This window comes from Erigeron canadensis, chromosome 3, assembly GCF_010389155.1.
Source record: "Erigeron canadensis isolate Cc75 chromosome 3, C_canadensis_v1, whole genome shotgun sequence".
Classification (NCBI taxonomy): Eukaryota; Viridiplantae; Streptophyta; class Magnoliopsida; order Asterales; family Asteraceae; genus Erigeron; species Erigeron canadensis.
This window is the reverse complement of record NC_057763.1, coordinates 36,956,652-36,976,609: the sequence shown is the minus strand read 5'-3', so window position 1 is coordinate 36,976,609 and position 19,958 is coordinate 36,956,652. Positions and strand designations below refer to the sequence as shown.

The 19,958-nt window shown below is 32.8% G+C and overlaps 3 protein-coding genes, 1 long non-coding RNA gene and 1 other non-coding gene across 6 annotated transcripts; 3 read left to right on the top strand and 2 right to left on the bottom strand.

The window, feature by feature from the left end:
- The first annotated feature begins 8,218 nt into the window (after positions 1-8,218).
- On the top strand, positions 8,219-11,265 carry LOC122590560. Its single transcript, XM_043762757.1, has 5 exons — positions 8,219-9,069; positions 9,295-9,347; positions 9,469-9,635; positions 9,725-9,876; positions 10,539-11,265. The coding sequence occupies exons 1-5, from the start codon at positions 8,271-8,273 to the stop codon at positions 10,976-10,978; spliced, it is 1,611 nt and encodes a 536-aa protein (XP_043618692.1). The 5' UTR covers positions 8,219-8,270; the 3' UTR covers positions 10,979-11,265.
- A 132-nt stretch (positions 11,266-11,397) lies between these two features.
- LOC122590563 lies at positions 11,398-12,394 on the bottom strand. 2 transcript variants are annotated; one of them, XR_006322534.1, is made up of 2 exons: positions 11,957-12,394; positions 11,398-11,647 (listed from the first exon to the last, which is right to left on the bottom strand). It is a non-coding gene; the product is annotated as an uncharacterized LOC122590563 (long non-coding RNA). The 2 variants fall into 2 exon arrangements; XR_006322533.1 differs by lacking the exon at positions 11,957-12,394 and adding an exon at positions 11,859-11,949.
- A 402-nt stretch (positions 12,395-12,796) lies between these two features.
- Positions 12,797-13,985, top strand: LOC122590562 (tetraspanin-2-like). Its single transcript, XM_043762759.1, has 2 exons — positions 12,797-13,366; positions 13,526-13,985. Exons 1-2 carry the CDS (start codon positions 12,869-12,871, stop codon positions 13,811-13,813), a joined length of 786 nt encoding a protein of 261 aa, XP_043618694.1. The 5' UTR covers positions 12,797-12,868; the 3' UTR covers positions 13,814-13,985.
- A 188-nt stretch (positions 13,986-14,173) lies between these two features.
- Positions 14,174-17,702, bottom strand: LOC122590561. Its single transcript, XM_043762758.1, has 7 exons — positions 17,334-17,702; positions 16,022-16,089; positions 15,460-15,688; positions 15,280-15,366; positions 15,124-15,209; positions 14,524-14,644; positions 14,174-14,397 (listed from the first exon to the last, which is right to left on the bottom strand). Exons 1-7 carry the CDS (start codon positions 17,577-17,579, stop codon positions 14,320-14,322), a joined length of 915 nt encoding a protein of 304 aa, XP_043618693.1. The 5' UTR covers positions 17,580-17,702; the 3' UTR covers positions 14,174-14,319.
- A 1,202-nt stretch (positions 17,703-18,904) lies between these two features.
- On the top strand, positions 18,905-18,985 carry TRNAL-UAG. The gene has a single exon. It is a non-coding gene; the product is annotated as a tRNA-Leu (tRNA).
- Positions 18,986-19,958: the final 973 nt, after the last annotated feature.

Sequence of the window (19,958 nt, the reverse complement as noted above, 5' to 3'; positions counted from 1 at the left end):
CAACTCAACCAAGTCAGTCTAATCCTCAATTAAGTCAACCACCAAGCCAGGCAGCACCAAGTCAACCACCAGCCAGGCAGCACCAAGTCAGGCACCAAGGGCACAACCAACTCAGTCAAGTCAGGCTCAATCAACTTCAACTCAACCTCAACCATCAAGGCAGCCTCAATCAAGTCAGACTCAATCAAGTCAGGCTCATTCAAGTCAGGCTCAATCACCTAGTAAGCGTACAAAAAAAGGCATACTACTTGAGGCCTTTCCAGGAGGTGTTCCAAAGAAGAACAAGAAACCTGCAGCCAAGAAATCTGTCAACAAGTAATGGATGGTGCTTTTGGGTTAAAGTTTATGTCTTTTGAAACAATTGTTATGTTTATGTGTTTTTAAGTCTTAAGTAATTTAAGAACTGATGTAATTTGAATGATGTTTTCTGCTTGTGAAACAATGCTTTATGTATTCTGCTATTGACACAATGCTTTATGTATTCTGCTTGTGAAACATTCCAGGGTTTTGAAATTTAAGTGTCAATTTAACCAATGTATTCTGCTTGTGAACCAATGATTTATGTAAATTTAAGTGTTAAAGTAATTTAAGTGTCAATGTAAATTTAAGTGTCCTCTAATTGTCAATTAAGTGTCAATGTAAATTTCAACAAGTCAATTTAGGTGCCAATGTCTGTCTGCTTATTTCACACATATATACCTAAAACAAGTCAAAATTAGACAATTTCAACAAAATACATAATAATTGGTTTTACAATACTGTCATATAAAACCCAAAATTACATCATCATCAACTACCACAATGGAACTCTAACCTAATTTTACTTAATAAGTAAGAAAAAAATTACAATAAAAGAAACCAAAAGATACAACTTCAGTTTCTTGATTTGTTAATTCTTCATCTTAACTTCACCCTCAAGTGTGTTTTTTGACCTTAATAACCCAGGAATGATGTTCATCGAACGTTCACACATAATAGGATCATGCCATCCAATAAATTGGGTGCAAAAAGATCGTCTTTTAGGGCAACTATAAAACCTCCTACCTGGGTTTCGTGGAGTCCAAGATGTGCGAATCACAACAACCTCACCACATGAAAAAATTGGCATTTTGATACTGGAATCAAGATGAAACCAAGATGAATTGTAGTTTTTTAGTGAGAGAAACAAGAGAGAGAGAGAGAGAGAGCTAACGAAATTATATGATTTTTTGGTTTAAAATCGGGTATAAAAGGTAGGTATGACTCGCTGATTACGTAAATGTCCATCATGTGCAGATCACGTGATGAGCCTTTAACGTCTGTTTCCAGATTTGGACCAAAACAGTTGACGGAGTAAACTTTATTGGACCAAAAGCGTAATATATGCAAGGTAGGGATGAAAAGCGTAATTTTTGATCCACGACAGGGACCAAAAGTGTAATTAACTCAAAATAGTGTAAAGGGACACTTAGTCTTTTGTTTTAGAAAATGCGATTGGTTTTTTTAAGGTGTTTATTACCCGTGAATGTCGATAAGTTTATCATACGTTGTCGTAATTGGATCCACATTAACAAGCACATGCACATTTGTAGTATGGATACCCAATTTAAGCTCCCCGGTCAGTAGACTTACCCAGATAACATGATATTATGTAACATTTCAAATTTCATGAAATTTCAAGATAGTAATTATTTTACTATATTATATATAGCTTGTTGTTATCATTATTATTATCGGTTTACTTATTACTTAAAAGTTGTTATGTGATTGTTAATATGATACGGCCGAGGCAAGTTATTCGAAAAGCTATAAAATTTAGACGACGGGTCTAGTGTTTTAAGTGATGTATATTTAAATGTTCAAGATTAAAACGACTAGTGTAAATTATCCCCTTAAAACACAATAATATATGATAAAAGCTTATACATACTAGTTCATATATATATATATATATGTTCATCCAAAATTCATCTAAAACATTCTGTAGGAGAAACGATATGTGGGAAGAGGAAGTAGAAGAGTAAAGAAGCTTAGTGAATATATAAGTAATCACTTAGTTTTATTTTAAACAATATGTGTTTAAAATAAATTAAACAACATGTGTTTAAAATACTTATGTGAAGAAATGTATGCTTAATTACTTATATATTCACTTGGTTTTATGCTTACTTTTAAAATGTTATGTTCGTAGGTTATGCAAATCTCATTCAAATCAAAACCATTAATGTTATAATGCTTGTTCACTAAACGCCCGGTCCTTTTGGTCTAAAACACTTGTTAGAACTAGAAATGGTGTTAACTTTGCTCTTGTTGAACATATTAGTAGTTGTTTAAATAGTCAAACTGCAAATTTTAATTTCGCACATATGTTGATAGTGATAGTATTGGATTGAGATCTTCTAAAGTTGTTATCAACTTTACATGTAAAGTTGGACATTTTAAATTTTTGGATTAAAATCAAAGCTAGGTTATAATTAAGAATCAAAACTGATTTTTAAATCTTAACCTCTTATTTCGATACAATAGTCAAGATGCTTCCAACTTTACTAATAAAGTTTAAAACAACTCCATAGAATCTTAATCCGATAGTATTTGGTTACGGTGGGTGATGAAAGGGGTGTTTAGTCAATTTATATAATCGGATTTTTAACTGTTGACAACGTATAATTAGTATGTATTTATTGAATACACACGGGTATAAAATGTTGTCCCACTTCCTGTTTATATATACTAGAAGGGTACCCGTACGATGCGGCGGTGGCGATGTAATGGCGACGGTAGTGGTGGCGGTAACAGGTGGCGGCGGGGGTGGTAGCGACGACAACGATGTTGGCGGTGGCGATTGGTGGTGGTGACGGTGGCGATTAGTGGTGATGGCGGCGGCGGTGGCGGCAACGGGTGGTGCTAGTGGCGGTGGTGGTAATGATGTAGTTATTAATCTAAAAGTAACTGACGTAAATGATAGTTTAGTTATTTTATGGTTAAGGGATGTATCTTTTATAAATAAATTTATTAAAAATATTATAGAGATATTAGGTGAAAATATTTAAATTAATTAATAAGGAGATAGATAGTTTGGATAAATATGGGTGTAAATTATTTTAGGGATATATTGGGTATATTTAGTGTGTGAGTTAGGAATGTGTTGAAAATTAAAGGTATTTTAAATATTTTAAAGGTAGAAAGTTGAAAAGAAAAAAAAGTAGTTTGTTTATTAATATAGTATAGATTATAGAAGTATAGATATAGATAATAAAAACCGGGTGTAACATGATGATCATTACGAGACTTCTCCAACTCCACTATCATGTCGACCATTGCATTGCAGGCGGAATGATAATATAGTTATTGTTGTTAAAAAGTTATTTCCGCCATCGACGTGCGGATACCAATTATTCCGTCACTATTGTTTATGTACACACTGATTCATAATTATTTATAGCGTCACTTCCTTTTTTCTGTGAATGCCCACTTGTGTATAAATTTTGTCAATTTGAAGTACGTACATTCCAAAAATCGCCTTTTTGCATGTTCGTCTCCAACTGAAAAGGTGTAACGACGTATAAACTTTTCTACTAAATTCCCACTTGTATCTTATCATCACAATTTGCTTCACAAATACTGGATCACGCCTTTTCGGTATTTATTGGACCCAAACAGCAACAACAACAACTCGTAAAAGTTACGATGGCTATGCTGTTAAGTAAAATAATCAGCCATCTATATGTCAAACATATATATTAATTAATTGTAAACAAAATTTGGATTTGCATCATTAATTGAATTATTATAACTTGCTGTCCTATTTAAATATAAGAAGTCTACTGCAAATACCATTCCAAATTTTATTACTGTTTCATCCTAAAAATATATATATTTTTTAACTAGCTAGTTCGATCAAAAAGGTTTAGAATGGTCTTTTGAACCTAATAATCGGTCTTTCTTAAAGACCAATCTTGTGCAAGGATGTAAAGTACAAGGGCTAAAGGGTATAGAGATATAAAGGTTGAGGCCTATTATGTGTTATTTTCTAGTATCTTGTTCATTTTGTAGTTAATGGAGTTTGTAAGTGTCTACAAACGATGTTTTAAAACCAGTTTTCAAGTTAAATTGGAAAGTCTGTTCGAGGGTTGGACCAACCGGTTAGTGTACTTTAGTTTATCAAAAAAAATCGTTATATAAAAATGTAACTATACTTGTTTCAATTCAACAAAAATAATAAAAATATAGTTACGATCCACTAACAATATCAGATAGCTAGGTAACAAAATATAAGTTTAATGTTCACAAACTACAAAATTAACGTTATAGTATACATAAATTCATAAAAGCATTTTTCTTAAAGACAAAAAAAAAACATATTGATGCTCACATCATCACCGGAAACTGACACCTTAAATCTCATAAAAACTGCTAAAAAAAAAACAAGTATTTTTTCAAAACATAATTCAAACTGGTTTTTAAAACACCATGTACGAAGGTGTAAACTTGTAAGTTGTAATCTTTCTATCAGGAATACCACATCCACCTTTGTGTGTACCGAATATTTGGTCAATGAAGGTTTTATTATCTTTGAATACAACCGTGTAGATCTACAAATAAATTAAAGCCCGCCTCATACCATTATAGTAACTAGTTAGAAACTTAGAACTAGATAAAATAACCAAATATATATTAACAACGAGTTAATAATTATCAGTTAGCATTTAACATTCAACACAATATAGTGCCATACAATGTTATTGTTGTTAAAAGAGATATATAACCCTGTGCTCTGTTAACTTGAAAAAAAATGTAATCCTTGGTTACTATTTACTAATGTATATCTATAATTTATAATACCTTATAAAAGGGAAACCCATCTCTAAAAATCTCAGTTAAGGTTTTGAACTACCTAAAATACCTCTCTCTTTTATTCATTAATTTAAACATCTCCACTTAATATATTCTTAATGAAATAATTTACAACATAAATCTCTCAATCCTTAAAATAACTACGTTGCCCCGTCCTTTAACATCAACTACTTTCATATTCACCACCATTGTTGCCTCCACCACCCGTCAACGCGCCACCACCTGTCGCCACCGTCACCACCACCCGTGCCACTACCACCATCACCGCCGCATTACGTGGGCATATAACTTGTTTGTTTTAAAGCCTCGCATCAAGTAGAACAGCCACTAAATATTAAACAATGTTAATTTTATGGTGGATTGAGGAAATTTTTACAACAATGAAGCATAGTGTAACTTGAATTTTTTTACAAACTGGAAAGTTGTTTATTGAACGACTTTTAGTTGAGCTAGCAACAGTTTATCCAGATCATTATTATTTAATGACTTCCACCCTTTCATGATCATACAATTAGTCAACCAAACTAATATATGAAGAGAAATTGATATAGTTCAAAGGCTTGCACATTTGTTCAATTTTAAGAAGCAAGCTATTAAAAAACTCATTGAGAGCGTTAGATATAATTTTCCAATTGTGTTTGTTGGCTCTTTTGTTTATTATTATTATAAACTATAAAGTCTCATTCGTAAGCCAGCTTAGAAAATATGGTGTCTACCTTTACTATATGACATTGGGACTTTAAGTCATATATATTTAAATCCAAAGCATTTTGACCAAGTATTATTGGGAATGTAAAGTTCAACACTTCAAGTTGATATAAACTTTTTATTATATGATGATTGTACGGTGTGATGTTATTAGTAGTTCATAATAATAACATGGTCTACATGCACGTATTTTGCGCGCTTATTATGCATATAACTATTTTTATTTGCAGATAGAGATGCCATGTCATTTTGTATTTTTGCATGTAGTATGTCATTTGTTAATATCGATCAGAATACAATTTTATATATGTAAAATGAGATTAATAACCGCGCATGCGCTTTACTACTAATAGCTAGCACATACCATTTCCCCTTTATTTTATTAATTACTCGTATTATTTTTGTTATGTTAAGGTTTTGATTAGGATCGAGTTGTTAATAAAACTCTGTCATATGCTTAAGAAGTTATCTACTTAATTGTATTATATATGATTGTTAGATGAATAATGTATTTGAATAAAGGGAGATTTTCATATATGTCATATTTTAAAGACATAATTACATATATGTCTAATTAAAGCATGCTTTAAAAGCATTATATTTATGCATTAAAAACTTACATCTAAGTCATTTATATAATTATGTCTTTAAAATGAGATATATATGAAATTTTCTCTTTGAATAAAGAAAGTACAGTATTATATTTCAAGCATATACTATCAATATGAGAAAGTACGTAGAAGTTTAAATGCTAAGCAATCTAATGAGCATATTAAAGAAATCATCATGAGGCCAAGCTTGTTGATAGGGTGGAAGGTTGTCATGATAAGTCAACGATTCTTCGTTATATATACAAGTGGCTTTATAAACAAATATTTATTTTATCAGTATTACTAGAAAGCAAATATATCTTTTACTTGCATGATCGATGTTCTTGTTATGTGGCGGATTAAACGAGTACTCATTTAGACGGTTTACATTTTACGACATGGATTTTCAGGGATTTTTTAATAGTTATCTTAGTATAATTTTTTTGTTGGTCATGTAATGTATTAATTGTAGAATAAAATTAATTATATGAGTAATATAAATAGTATTTATAATTATGACTAAAAATTACAAAGTTTAAAAGTATATATGGTTGACTTATATGATGTATAATTGATTTTGATCAAATTATAAACTCTCTACAACATCAAAATGTCTTTCGAACCCAAAATTATGTGATTTGTTTATGGACTGCGCAAATAGTCTAATTATTGGGCCTCAAGCCCAAGTCCAATATGAGTTGTTGATATCCTTTTCACTTAGAAGTTCATTTTAATAAAAAAAAATGGTTATAAAAAAACGAGGGTTGGTGTCCGCGCATTGTAGCGGTTAAACGGTGATGATAATACAAAACAGTAGGGAAGGAATCTGTGTGTAAATAGGAAGGAGAAAAAGAAGTGATTGTGTGTTAGATCTTGGTGGGGTGTTTGTCTGATTGTGTCTAGAGATATAGAATTAGAGATAATATGTGAAATATGGACAATATAGGGATATTGAAAAGATTGTTGAATTTCCTAAAATAGGGAGTTCAATATATTTTATAAAGGATTATAGATAGATCATAGATAAAATTTCCACTTAAAAAGTTGTGGCCTTGGTGTTGTTGCAAAGCATTTATCATTGTCTTTTTTTTTTAGAGTTCAAAAGGTTCAAATATGAGTTGTCGATATCATTTCCAATAAATCAAAACCAAAAAGTTCAAACACGTTAGTTTTTTATAATTTTATTTTTTAATCTCATCTCTTAATTATATCTCAAAGTATTTTTTTTTCCCCGACAAATATGGGCTCAGCGGCATGCCTCTTCATATACCCAACTCCAATTCCAGAAGAAACTCATGCTGGGAAAACCACTGTCTCCATACCTGAAAGCATTTTACTCACACCAGGATTTGAACCTAAGACCTCTCAGTCTCCACCATATATCAATCTATCTATTGATGATTGGTTAGGTTTCCTTAATAGAAATACTTATGACTCTATTTCGAAAAGTAATTTGTTTCTATCTAAACTTAAACCCAAAATCTTAAAATTTTAATTTTTTTTAAATATTAATAATTCATTTATTAATAGTTTGGTAAATGGGTGAAATCAAATATTGATATCTATCATCTTAGATTTGGACTTGTTTTTTTTTTACTTAGGATGTGCTTGGTATCGCGATTACAAAACAAAATATGCGTTTTTAAAATAAATTACGCGTTTTCAAAACTGCGTTTGGAAAAAACATGTAGATACATGCTTCTCCAAAACTGCGTTTTCATAGCCAAAAATCACTTTTTCATACAAACACTTTTTCAGATTATTTATGTTTTACAAACATAATAATCAGATAATCAGTTTATAACGCAATCCCAAACACCCTCTAAATATATTTAATAATTAAAATTTTAATATATTCAGTTAAATTTCATGTTTATTTATTGAACTAATAAACGAAAATCAATTACGTCCTTTTACTTAATACATACATTATTTACGATTCAGTTACTTAATACATTTAACACTTAACAACTAATTAACCTTTAATCTTTAGCCATTCTATATGTGATTCTATAATTCTTTGAGGGCCAATAATGACAAAAGTTCTATTGTTAACTCATTTTTCCTTAAACCCTAGCCCCCTTTTCTCCTCAAATTAGGGTTTTTCAGTGTAACTTCTCTTCAAATCCAATCAAACTCATGGCTCTAATTGAACCCCAAAACCCTAACAATCCTCACAAACTAAACTATTTCACAACCAATGAATACAAATCAGCAATCAAGCAATCAATTCAGTCCCTTTTAGACTCACTCCAGAAACCTAATCCTAATTTATCCCTTTTCACATCTAAATTTCTTGAATTTATCCAATCTAAACCCGACCCACTTCTTGAAACGATCTGGGTATACTCGGGTTTATCTTTCCGACCCGAAATATCCCAAAAAGATGAAAACTTGGATCAGTTATCAGCACTGAAAGATCTTTTTCAGTCAATATCAGCTTATTCAGCTTCCTGTAGTTGTATTGCGTTAACTGCACCTGTTATATTTAAGTTGTGTAATGTAGTTATTGGTTTAAAGGATAAAGATTTTGATTCAAAGAAGGACAAGAAAGTTAGGAGAGATATTAAGTCATTTGTTGATGTGATTTTGGGGTATTTTGCTGTGTGTTGTGAGGGAGCAAAAAAGGACGATGAGGATTCCGGGTTGATTACGTCGTTAAACGATTTGGTATTGGTTTGGGTTCGTGGCGAAGAGACGGAAAACGGGCTGAAACAGTTTTTTCCATTATTGAGTGATGAGATTGTAAATTGGGTTAGTGCGGAAAGTGGCGGAGGTGGTGGTGTTGGGTTGCTGGCTGGTGCTGTCATTGTGGAAACATGTTTGTTGAAGTTGTGTTTGAAGTTTAATGAAGGTATTTCGAAACATGAGCTGCAGAATGAGTTGAGGACTTGGGCTGTTTGTTCCCTAACCGGGTTTCGTAATTTTTACTTATTCGGTATGTACGTACGCCATAGACTTTCTCATACATTTGACTATTATTCTGTTTTCTTGCTAGTTATAGAACATTCAACGTCATAGTATAAGGTTGCTTCACATATGCATTTAGCCTTTCAGACTATTATATATAGCTTACTTCATTTGTGCTTTAAAGGTTTTTGATCATATAAATGTTATTTGTGTATGTCAATTGGTCGTCTCATTTAGTGCTTTGTGGTTTCAGATATACTTGTAAAGATGCTGTTGGAACCGACTTTGCCAGTGATATTCCTGTTGGTTAGTCGGTTGTCATAATGTTAAGCTTTATATGCGAATACTTAATGATGGTTTATAGAATTATAGGTCTATGCCTCTACAGTTCTCAGTTTTGATTTATAGTTTGTAATTTTGTGTACAGAATCCCGATGACGAGTCATTTTTGAGAAAAATATTATACGATGTCGTAATATTACCTGATTATTCATTCCTCCACCTGGAAAAAATGGGTCATCTCTCAGTTAACCACATAAAAAATAACGTTCTGGCAAGACTTCTGGTGACTCATGAAGCTGTTGAGTTATTTAGGTACCTGAATTTTATTTCCGTCTCTTTGAAATACAATCCAATTGTAATATCAGATGTCTTATTAGTGTATCGTGTGTATCTGGTTTTAGGAAAAACAAAGATTATACAAAGGCCATTTCATACTCAAATGCATTCTCAGGTTCTCATTTACCTACACTTATCACTAAATTGGTTACAAGTGAGCTTGGGACCCAAGGAAGTGCTAGACAACTTCAAGGATCATCACCTGTGGCATTCCTAAGTAAGTGATGTTACCATTTGATGCGCAAAAAAGTATATCTTCTTATACTATTTTCTGTTGATTGTTACAAAGTAACCATTATTGATGCGCAAAAAAGTTACTAAAATCAGAAAAGCTCGCTTTTGTTTTGATATCCGAGAATTGAAACCGTTGCATTCTTTTGGAAACAAGGAGTGCAGTTTCTTGCAAGAATCAACAGTTTTTGACAAGGAGAGCATTGCATTGAATTCCAAAAAAATAATAATAAAATTGACATCAGTTCAAGTTTACTCATATTTTCCCTTCATTATTATGGCTTCAATGAAAAGCTCATTTAATTACACTTATTTCACGGTTATGCTGATTTAAAATATAATCGTATGAAGTTTTTGATATGGAAAAAATTGAGTACAATTATCTCGTTGCAATGAGATTACACATCGTTTATCAAAGAGAAAGTACTTCCTATGAGCTTCACTACAACAGTGGTTTTATCTTGCAAAGAAAGTCTAAAGAGTATGGTTCCAAATGTCTTTTTTATTTTTGTTTTTCGTCGGAAAACTTCAATACTAGTTTCTTCTTTAACCTGAAGTGCTGCTATCGTAGTTATATTTAAGCACTGCATTTACAAGGTTGGCCTTTTTTTTTTGCTGACTATGTTTCTTTAATTGGCCTGCTTTCAGAGTGGATGCTTGAACTCGAGAATCAAGGTTTAACATTCTCTGATGGTTTCATGTCAAAACACCGTGACAGATTAGTCAATTACAGTTCAAGGATGGACCTTGACCAACCTTCATCCAAGGTAGATGGAGGTAACACGGCCAATGACCTGCTATTTTTCATTGATAATAAAGGTGATGATGATGATGAAGATGACAAAATTGATGATTCCATGAACGACGCTTTTGTAACTGCTGCTCGCGCTATGCAATCTGATGAAGGTGGGAAAAAGAGAAAAGAAACACGTGTTGACAAAAAGAAAGATCGAGTCAAGTTTCAAAGGTACAATCTTGTGGATCATTCAAGCTCAAAATCTGGCAAAAAGACACGCTTGATCAATGAAGATGATTTAGGCGGTGCCAGCGAAGTGGAAGATCCGGACTCTGATGAAGATGTAGCGTGAAAGAAAATGACCAAGCTCAGTGGAATCTTCAGAATTCCATTTTCTTGTCTCATTCTGATCAAATGTATTACAAAGCATAGATAGAATATTTGAGCTACAAGCATTTCATTATGTACAATTCTTTGTTTTCCAGCTGATGGGGGAGAGGGGAGTTGTAGGGGAGTATAATTGTAATTTACTGGCCTAGCTAAACTGGGTATGTTTTGGGATAAAGGTTTGTTTAGGGATCGATTATTCCAATCAGATTTTGAAGTTTGGGTTAATTTGATTTTGGTATTGTTAAGAAATCTTTATTTAGATTCACTTTGGGATTTTAAAGTAGGTCTGTAATAAAATATTAAACATAAGTATGATGCAATAGACCAAAGGGGCAAAGGTTGGTTAATGAGTTAGTATGCATTGCTAACACAGTAACACCCTTGACTTAACTCACATTGATACGATACAATTTGCAATAATCGATAACAAAGGTTAATGGGTTTCAAGCATACGTTGCTAACTAACACCTAGTGACTTGATTTTAGACTACGGGAAAGTAGATGTCAATTGGACATTCACATGGACACATTCCTTGCCATCTGATCCGTGTCAACTGTCAAACATTGGACGTAGCTCTAGCATCTTCCAGATTTCCCAACATGAAACATGATACTTCAGTTGCATACGTACCTGCACAATGATCAAGAGCTTGTTATGTAACAAATATTAGCCATATGGCATGAAATGAATTTAGTGGCTGTTTAAAATGGTGCTTAATAGCACCAATCTTGTACAAAATAAAAACGTCTTCCATTTCAAAACAGCTAAACTTTGCTGGAGTTTATTGATAATCTTAGACCACGATGAGCAATTTTTGACGTTAACTCAGAAAATGGAATACCTCTGATGTTTGTCATTTCCCAGATTGATGGGGCCAGAAAAATTTTCGATATATTTCATTTTACTTGGAACTTCTACTGCAATAATTATCCCCATTACCTTCTATGGTTTGAGATCCACTTGGCAAAACTCAAAAGCACATCAAGATGAAAGCATGCAACAATATATGGCATGCTCAACCAAAGTCAACTTTTTTCAAACACTTCAAGAGTTCTGAACTTATGATATTATTTAACATGGCCCACAATCCGTTGACAAACATGACGTTGTTGCCTTTACGCAAAAAATGTGTTTTGCTTCTCACTCCCTCGGCCATTTAAAATTCTGTGAACCACCATCTTTAGCATTTATAACTGTATGAACCAACTACCTTCACAATGACTTTGTATGGGCCATTATCGAAGTAAAGTGTCTTTTGTGCATTATTTCTACTAGAATATTATGATTCTGGAAACCACGACCAAGGTGGTCTAGTGGACAGGCATACAGATATCCTCAAAAGAGGAAGTTCAAATATTCTCAAGTAAACATCTTGGAGTGGTGAGGAAAAAGGTTTGGAAACAATACCTTGATTAGAATGTGTACATCCGAGTCATAGACTCACCCTCTTCAGGTAACTTGACTGGAGAAAACCATGACAGGGAAAGTATTTTGATTTGGGAATTATAGCTGGTGTGCAGCTAATTTGATTCAAAGGCAACAAACAAACTTGACTCCACCACTGACAAAAAAGTAGAAAAAAAAAAAAAACATCTTCCAACCATATCTTCTATAATAATTGCATATATAAAGCCACTAAAAAAGAATCAATTTAAAATTTAAACAATCAAATCGGCATTTTTCTGCCTAATCCTTCAAGAATCTTTAAAGTAAATTGCCAATCATCTCTTGTAAAGAAACATTTATTATAGGTGGGTAGAGAATATGTTCCCCATATCAATAACCTTCCACATCTTGTGTCAACTTCTCCAACTGTGTGAAAATTCACTTTCAACTGTGTGAAAGTTTGTAATGGCAGTGAGCAACAACATAATAGCTACAATAAACTTCATAGCACTTATATGTTCAATCCCTATCATCTTCACCGGCATCTGGCTCGCTTCCAAACCTGACAACCATTGCATCCGCTCACTTCCTTGGCCCATTGTCTTCGTTGGTGTCCTTTTCCTCCTCCTTGCCCTCACTGGCTTTATCGGTGCTTACTGGAATAAACAGGGATTGCTGGCCTTCTATCTTTTCTGCAACGCAGCCTTAATTGTCACTGGAATTATTCTTCTCATACTTGCCTTCATTGTCACTCACCCTTCAGGTGCATACTCTGTTCCAGGTCGGGAATACGACGAGTACCGTTACATGGGGTACTCTGAGTGGCTCAGGGAGCATATCACTGATCCCGAAAACTGGGGGAGTATAAGGGCGTGTTTGGCGTCATCTTCGGTTTGTAAGAAAATGGTTTGGGCTTCTTACACTGCACCCGAGTTCTTTGCTTCTCGTATCTCCTCTCTTCAGGTAATACTCGAGTTATTTGCTGCCCATTTGTCTTCTTTTTATTTTAGCTAAAGCTTTTTGATGTTGCCCACTTGAGATGTCACGGATAATTCATAATGAAAATCGAATCGTTCATAATTAAACAGGTCAAAATGATCCTAATACTGATTTTTTCTACAGTCTGGATGCTGCAAGCCTCCAACAGTGTGCGGGTATCAATATGTGAACCCAATCACATGGATCAACCCAACAAATCCAATGGGGGACGTGGACTGCATGTTATGGAACAATGATCCTAACCAACTGTGCTACAACTGTGACTCGTGTAAAGCAGGTGTGTTAGGGAACCTACGGAAAGAATGGAAAGAGGCAAACGTGATATTGATTATAGCTGTGATTGTTCTCATTTGCCTCTATCTCATAGCGTTTAATGCTTTCAAGAATTCACAAGCAGGGTCCAAAAAGTAGACTGCACTACTGCTGCTATGTTAGGATCAATAACTTACACAGTTCAACTATGATATTTAGACCATGTTTTTCAAGGTGATGCTGTTTTCCACAATACTCGAGTGTCATAGCTGTAAGGACTGGCACATCATGCAATGAAAGTTATACATAGTAAAAGGTCATCTTTCTTGAAGCTGGTGAAGTGCATATATTCCTTTTGTTCTTTCTTGAGGAATTTATTTTTGTGCAATTTACTTGACCATACAATACAATACAAGAATATGCTTTATTACTTTTGATTTTTGGATTATTCTCTTTCTATCCATGAAAAATCATAAATGTACTTACCAGCAAGTGTTAAACACAAAACATATGCACATAGACTATCAACATGATGATTTTTTATATAAGCATCATATTCTAACAAATACATTAATACGATTACAAAATACATAATGGTTCTCTAACCTCGTATGTGCCATAATGATCCTATCATTGCATAAACCTGTCAATTAGAAGTGTCGTTTTCATGCTGTTGCTAGTTTTTTTGAGTGGACAATGTACATTGGGTCAGATCTGCCAGGATTTGGAGATATATCCACAGCCTGAAAGAATGATTATAGTGAATTTCATATTCTAAAGTGAAAATGCAGTTATTTGACCTTTCAAAGTCAAAAAAGTGTGTTTTCCTGCATAGTGCATACATGACATCTATCATACATGGCGCTCACCTGGGGTGGTTCAAATCCTCCAGCATAATGAAAATATGCTCCGACTATCATTATATGGTCAGCATCGCCAGTTTGTGTCCATATTGATATTGCCTTTGTAAAGAAACAGCGATTCGAGAAGCTGCATGTGACAGAATCATAGCCGAAGTCACTCAACATATAGCCTTCATACATAACACTTTGCATTTGGATGTGCATTTTGGAAGTGATCATATGATATTAAATACGAGTTCTAAAATCGGCTACATATAAACGAGATGTAGAGAATAGTGACAAGATGTACTTCTTATATTTGAAGTAGTATAAAATGTTTGTTGTTTTATATATTCTTTATAAAATAAAATTTTAAGAGATAAAACAACCAAACACTTTCGCTAAAAAAGAGGAAATGCTTTGTGAAACGGAAATAAAAGCCTCAAATTAATAAAAGCCTTGAAAGATAAATGCATACTTCTATGACCCTTGTTGTAGCTTTTAATAAAAGTTGATAATACAAATTACTAGATTTAAAACGCAAACCCAAACGCGCCGGAAATCTACTGTCATGACTCAAATCCTAGACTTTCATGTCATAAATTAATGGTAGAACAGAATAATCACCTCATTATAGCCTTGCCACCAGGCTTAAGGATACGATGCATCTCCTTGAATACTTCAATCGGTTTTGTCAAATAGTCAACACTAACCTACAATGCAATACCATATTATCAAATCCCGACTCCAAAGTGATGTAAATTAAGTAGTCTCAATACGCACCACATTCGTGATAACATCAAAGGAATTATCCTCAAATGGAAGCTTGGGATTTGTGTTTAGGTCTTGCACGACATACTCAGTGAGGACCTACAATCACAGATCATATTTTCACCATATTAATGCAGCAATGATAAGAAAAAAGAACTCAAAAATGCGTCACATATTATTTTTTAATCTTACTTTATTTGCCTTAAGCTCTTCTTCGTTAAGACCCATACCCGCTATACGTTCTTGCTTATAGCCTGCAGGAAAGTGACTTACCCAGCTGCTACACATATCGAGAAGAGCTACACCTGGAGTGTTACTAGGAGGGAAAACTTCTTTGTAATAGTTGGTCAGAGCAGCTATGGCAGGATCATCAATGTGGGTTACAAAACGTGGAGATTCATAAAACACTAAATCAGATGATCTGCAAAAACACGACAAGCCCAGTTCATTAAATTTCTTGTAAAATTCAAAAAAGGATTAAAAAAAAAGTGTTGATAAAACCTTGCCCCTGTTCAAAAAGTGTCCGTTTTTACCCATTACTCAAAATGCCTATTTGCCACGTCTATACAATACGGATCACTACTATACACAAGATTCAGCCGGCTAGTGCTGAAATCCTGTAAAGTGACTGCTGAAAGTTTTACTACATGATTAAGTTCTTTAGAGTTCCAAGAAATTTGAGTCTCTTTTTGGTTTCTATGAGCTCGGCAACATTCACAAAATGCAAATAAAATTATAGTTTTTAAGACTGTACTCATCAAAGCGCTGGAAGTTTTCATCCTTGAAAGGAAATTGTTCAGGCCATTCCACATTCTCCAATATCTGTAATTACAAACACAGAAAGAAGTTATATACAATTATCATGCATATAACTTACTTTTTCTGTTCCAATGTGCTAGTAATTTAGCTAACTTACAAATAATCGCATGCTAATTTTCCTTGAATAGCTCTATCTATCTTTTCAGTAGGAAGAGGTTCATGAATTACAATATCACATAACTAAAAGAGGCAAAAAACAAACTGAACTTCATTATGGGTACAGACAGTTTTACTGTAATACTTCATTTCTAAATCAGTGTTTGGAAGTGCGATATTTAAAGATAGAGACATATTTATTTATTTTTACTTCAAAAAACTTGGCTACTTAAATAGTTGAAGCTAACAGAAATCAAACACGAGACCTACTTTGGAGAATCTCAGGCATTCATCCCTCAGCCACTGGCTCACCCCTATGGATGGCTAGTTAGGTCATTACAAATATAAATGTACTAATATATAAATGTGGATGTTATATTCATGGTTTAGATCAACTTTGCTGCCAACCTCCAATCGTGTAGGTTAGTTGGTTCAAAAAGAAAGGATGTTGTGACTATAGTCATGTTTCCCAATATGGGCGGGCACCCTCCTTAACAAGTAGTTGATGTATCAGCCTGAACACTGTCTTACACATATTGTCCTTAGGACGGAGTGTGTGGGTCTCTTGGCATCTACTGGTTATCAACGTCTAGCAGAATTTCATGGTGTAGATGGAAATAACTTTTCTTATAATAAGTCCATCACACAATAGGGTTAACCGGTTAAGTGTTTGATACTGTAAACAATTTTACTCCAAAATCTATTGTATGTATCTAGCTTATAACGCTTCAATTATGTAAACAATTATTACATATTGTTATCGTATGTAGCCGATCACACTTCTGTTAGTGTGACATCTATATAAGTTGCCAATTCACATTCATACAAGTTTCCACATCATCACTTAAATACACACAATAGCGAAAGTTAGTTATGCACAATTGCTCAAAGGACGCGTAAAATAGACTTTCTGGCAAAAATTAATACATTTCCAAACACTTTATACAGCAACATATATCTCCTATCCCTATATACCAATACCATACTACCAAAAGAAGGCAACGACAGTCGACAAAAACAAGATTTTTATAGCAATGACAACAAACCTTAAAACAAAATTTCATGGCATAAATCTTCAAATAACTTAAAACCCAATAAGAATATAACATAAAGTTTCAAACTTTAAAAAAAGTAAAAGGTAAAAAACAAACCTTGTCAACAGAAGACTTTGTTCTGGCTGAAGCAATAATAGAATTCGTGTTGGAATTACCAGCCATGCTCATGAATTGGCCCAAAAATGAAACCCCAATTCCCAACACCAGCCTACGTGGCACTATTCTGTAGCTATTGATCAGATTCTTTTTATTGAAACAAGAAATTGAAACATTGGTATGAACACCTGCTAAAATTGGTAGGCTGCGGTGTAAAATACTACTAGTTGGAAAACGATTAGCCATTTTATTAATGTATAAATAATCCTTTTATAAGTTAAAAAGTGTTAAATGTGACTAAACTTTAAAATAGTTGTGATAATATTAGAATTAAAATTGTGATATTCCCTATTTTTTATATATATTTATTTCGATTTGGATTGATTTTGAAAGGAAAATGTGGGAAGATTGAGTTGGTAATATAATGGATTCTGCATATTTTACGTGGCCAATTCATCTTCACTGGAATTTTGTATGAAATTGGATGATGAATTATTAAATTTGCTTATCTATACTCCCTTATAAAACATATTGAACATTTATTTTATGAAATTAAGCATATTTTTCAGCATTCCCATAATACCCTTACACCCCTACTTAAACATAAAACCCTTATATATAAACTTTCCCTCATTCTTTTTAATTACTACACACTCTCATCAACCTTCTATTACCCTCCACGTCGCGCTCTTTCTCCACCGCCTCCCTCGATCCCCATCACCGCCTCCCTTTTATATTGTCATCGCCTTCTAACCGCCGCAACACGCGGGTACTATGCTCGTTAGTATTAGGAAGTACAATATCTTATATGTTGAGAACTTGAGATAACCAATTAAAAAATTTAAGAAATATAAAACAAATAAAACAATAGTTTCTCTTCACTAAAAATCACCGTGCAATCCGTGCATCATGAAAATAATTGTGCATCAATTGTTTCGTGAATTTTCGTGCATCAATTCAACCATGATATAAGAGTCAAGATCTTAACCTATTTGTTTAACTTTAATACTTGTTATACAATACTCAACCCCTATATGTATGCTTTATATATATTTTTACCAATGTATTTAAATTATATTATTCAATAACAAGTAATATTTTTTTTTCATCAATGTATGATAATATTGAATATATTGAATATTTTGTAGCATGCTATTATATAATAGTTTTATATGTTATCAATTTATTTAGTTTGACGAATATTTATAAATTATCATAAAACCCTAAAACATATTGTAACGGAATACAAGACATGTTTTGAATTTTATCTGTCAATCGGACGAAACTGAATACTAATTTAAGATGTATTATGTCGGTGACCTTAAAAGGTTAAAATTGTACCCATCCTTTTTTTACTTCCTACTTAGATTAATTTTTTTTTGAGATCTTAATGAAATTTAAGACAAATGGAACCATAAATAGGTTGAAATGCATATCTTGACTACATAAACTCAAGTAGATGATAAGCATTACAATGTGTCTTGCAAGTTGTAGCTGCATTGGTACTTCGATTAATAACACTCAAATCATATTTCATATTTCTAATATAAAATTAACTTTCGATCACAAAAGTCGAGATGGCCGAGTTGGTCTAAGGCGTCAGGTTTAGGACCTGTTCCGAAAGGGCGTGGGTTCGAATGCCACTCTTGACATTACTTTTTTTCTATTATCTACTCGTATATCTTTTACTATATTTTAGACTCATGTCTAATACAAGTATACAACGGTTTAACGACATTATCAATATTAGATGTTAACTTATTGTGCTTTAAAAATTAGTTTACTATTTTTAGTAATAAAAAAATTGATATATATATATATATATATACATAATAAAACAATAGTTATCCTGACTTTTTAAAGTCATCCACCTCAAATTAAAATTATCTCTAAACATGCCACATAGGATTTATCCTACGTGGCACCTCCATATTTTTTTTCACACTAATAGATTTTCATTAAATAATATAATATAATTATACATATATTTTAAATATGGCATATAGAAAAAGCATATATGTATATATATATAATTTATATTTATATAAATCAAACATATATAAAAAATCACAACTAACCTTGCATGACATTTTTTAACTTTTTTATTTTAATTATAAACACTTCATAATTCATGACTCATAATCCATGATATTTTATTGCCTTTTCTAATATTATTAGGTTATACACGACCAAACAATTTTGTTGTTTCTCCTTCGTTTTCTTGGCCGAAACCTTAACCAAAATTGATTATTCTAGCCACAAAAAATGTCTATTTTATAATGATAATAGTAGTTATTTTGAGTTTTACGAATGAATTTCTTGATTGTTGGAGATAAAATACTTTATTTCCTAATTGTGTTTAGGATTATTTTTTCCCGTCACTACATAAGGTTTTTTCTCCATCTTTTCAGCATAGCTGAAAGCAAAAACTATAATGATTTTCTCTTATTTATCTTATTAGTTTTTTACTTATTCGTATTGTATTTATGTGTATTTTATATGACTAAATTTTTGTCATGCTTAGTTTTTTTACTCTGTATATATTATTTCGTTTGATGAATATATAGATATCATGTGTGACAACCGTCATTTGAGCATATCTTCCCGAAGTACTTTTACGGTCAT

Excerpts from the sequence above, each read along its gene's own strand:
- LOC122590560 (XM_043762757.1), top strand. The coding sequence starts at position 8,271 with ATGGCTCTAATTGAACCCCAAAACCCTAACAATCCTCACAAACTAAAC. Across the intron at positions 9,070-9,294 it reads TCGTAATTTTTACTTATTCG|ATATACTTGTAAAGATGCTG; the intron begins GTATGTACGTAC and ends TTGTGGTTTCAG. Across the intron at positions 9,348-9,468 it reads TGCCAGTGATATTCCTGTTG|AATCCCGATGACGAGTCATT; the intron begins GTTAGTCGGTTG and ends TTTTGTGTACAG.
- LOC122590562 (XM_043762759.1), top strand. The coding sequence starts at position 12,869 with ATGGCAGTGAGCAACAACATAATAGCTACAATAAACTTCATAGCACTT. Across the intron at positions 13,367-13,525 it reads CTCGTATCTCCTCTCTTCAG|TCTGGATGCTGCAAGCCTCC; the intron begins GTAATACTCGAG and ends TTTTTTCTACAG.
- LOC122590561 (XM_043762758.1), bottom strand. The coding sequence starts at position 17,579 with ATGGCTAATCGTTTTCCAACTAGTAGTATTTTACACCGCAGCCTACCA. Across the intron at positions 15,367-15,459 it reads AAGAGCTTAAGGCAAATAAA|GTCCTCACTGAGTATGTCGT; the intron begins GTAAGATTAAAA and ends CTGTGATTGTAG. Across the intron at positions 15,210-15,279 it reads TTGATGTTATCACGAATGTG|GTTAGTGTTGACTATTTGAC; the intron begins GTGCGTATTGAG and ends ATTGCATTGTAG.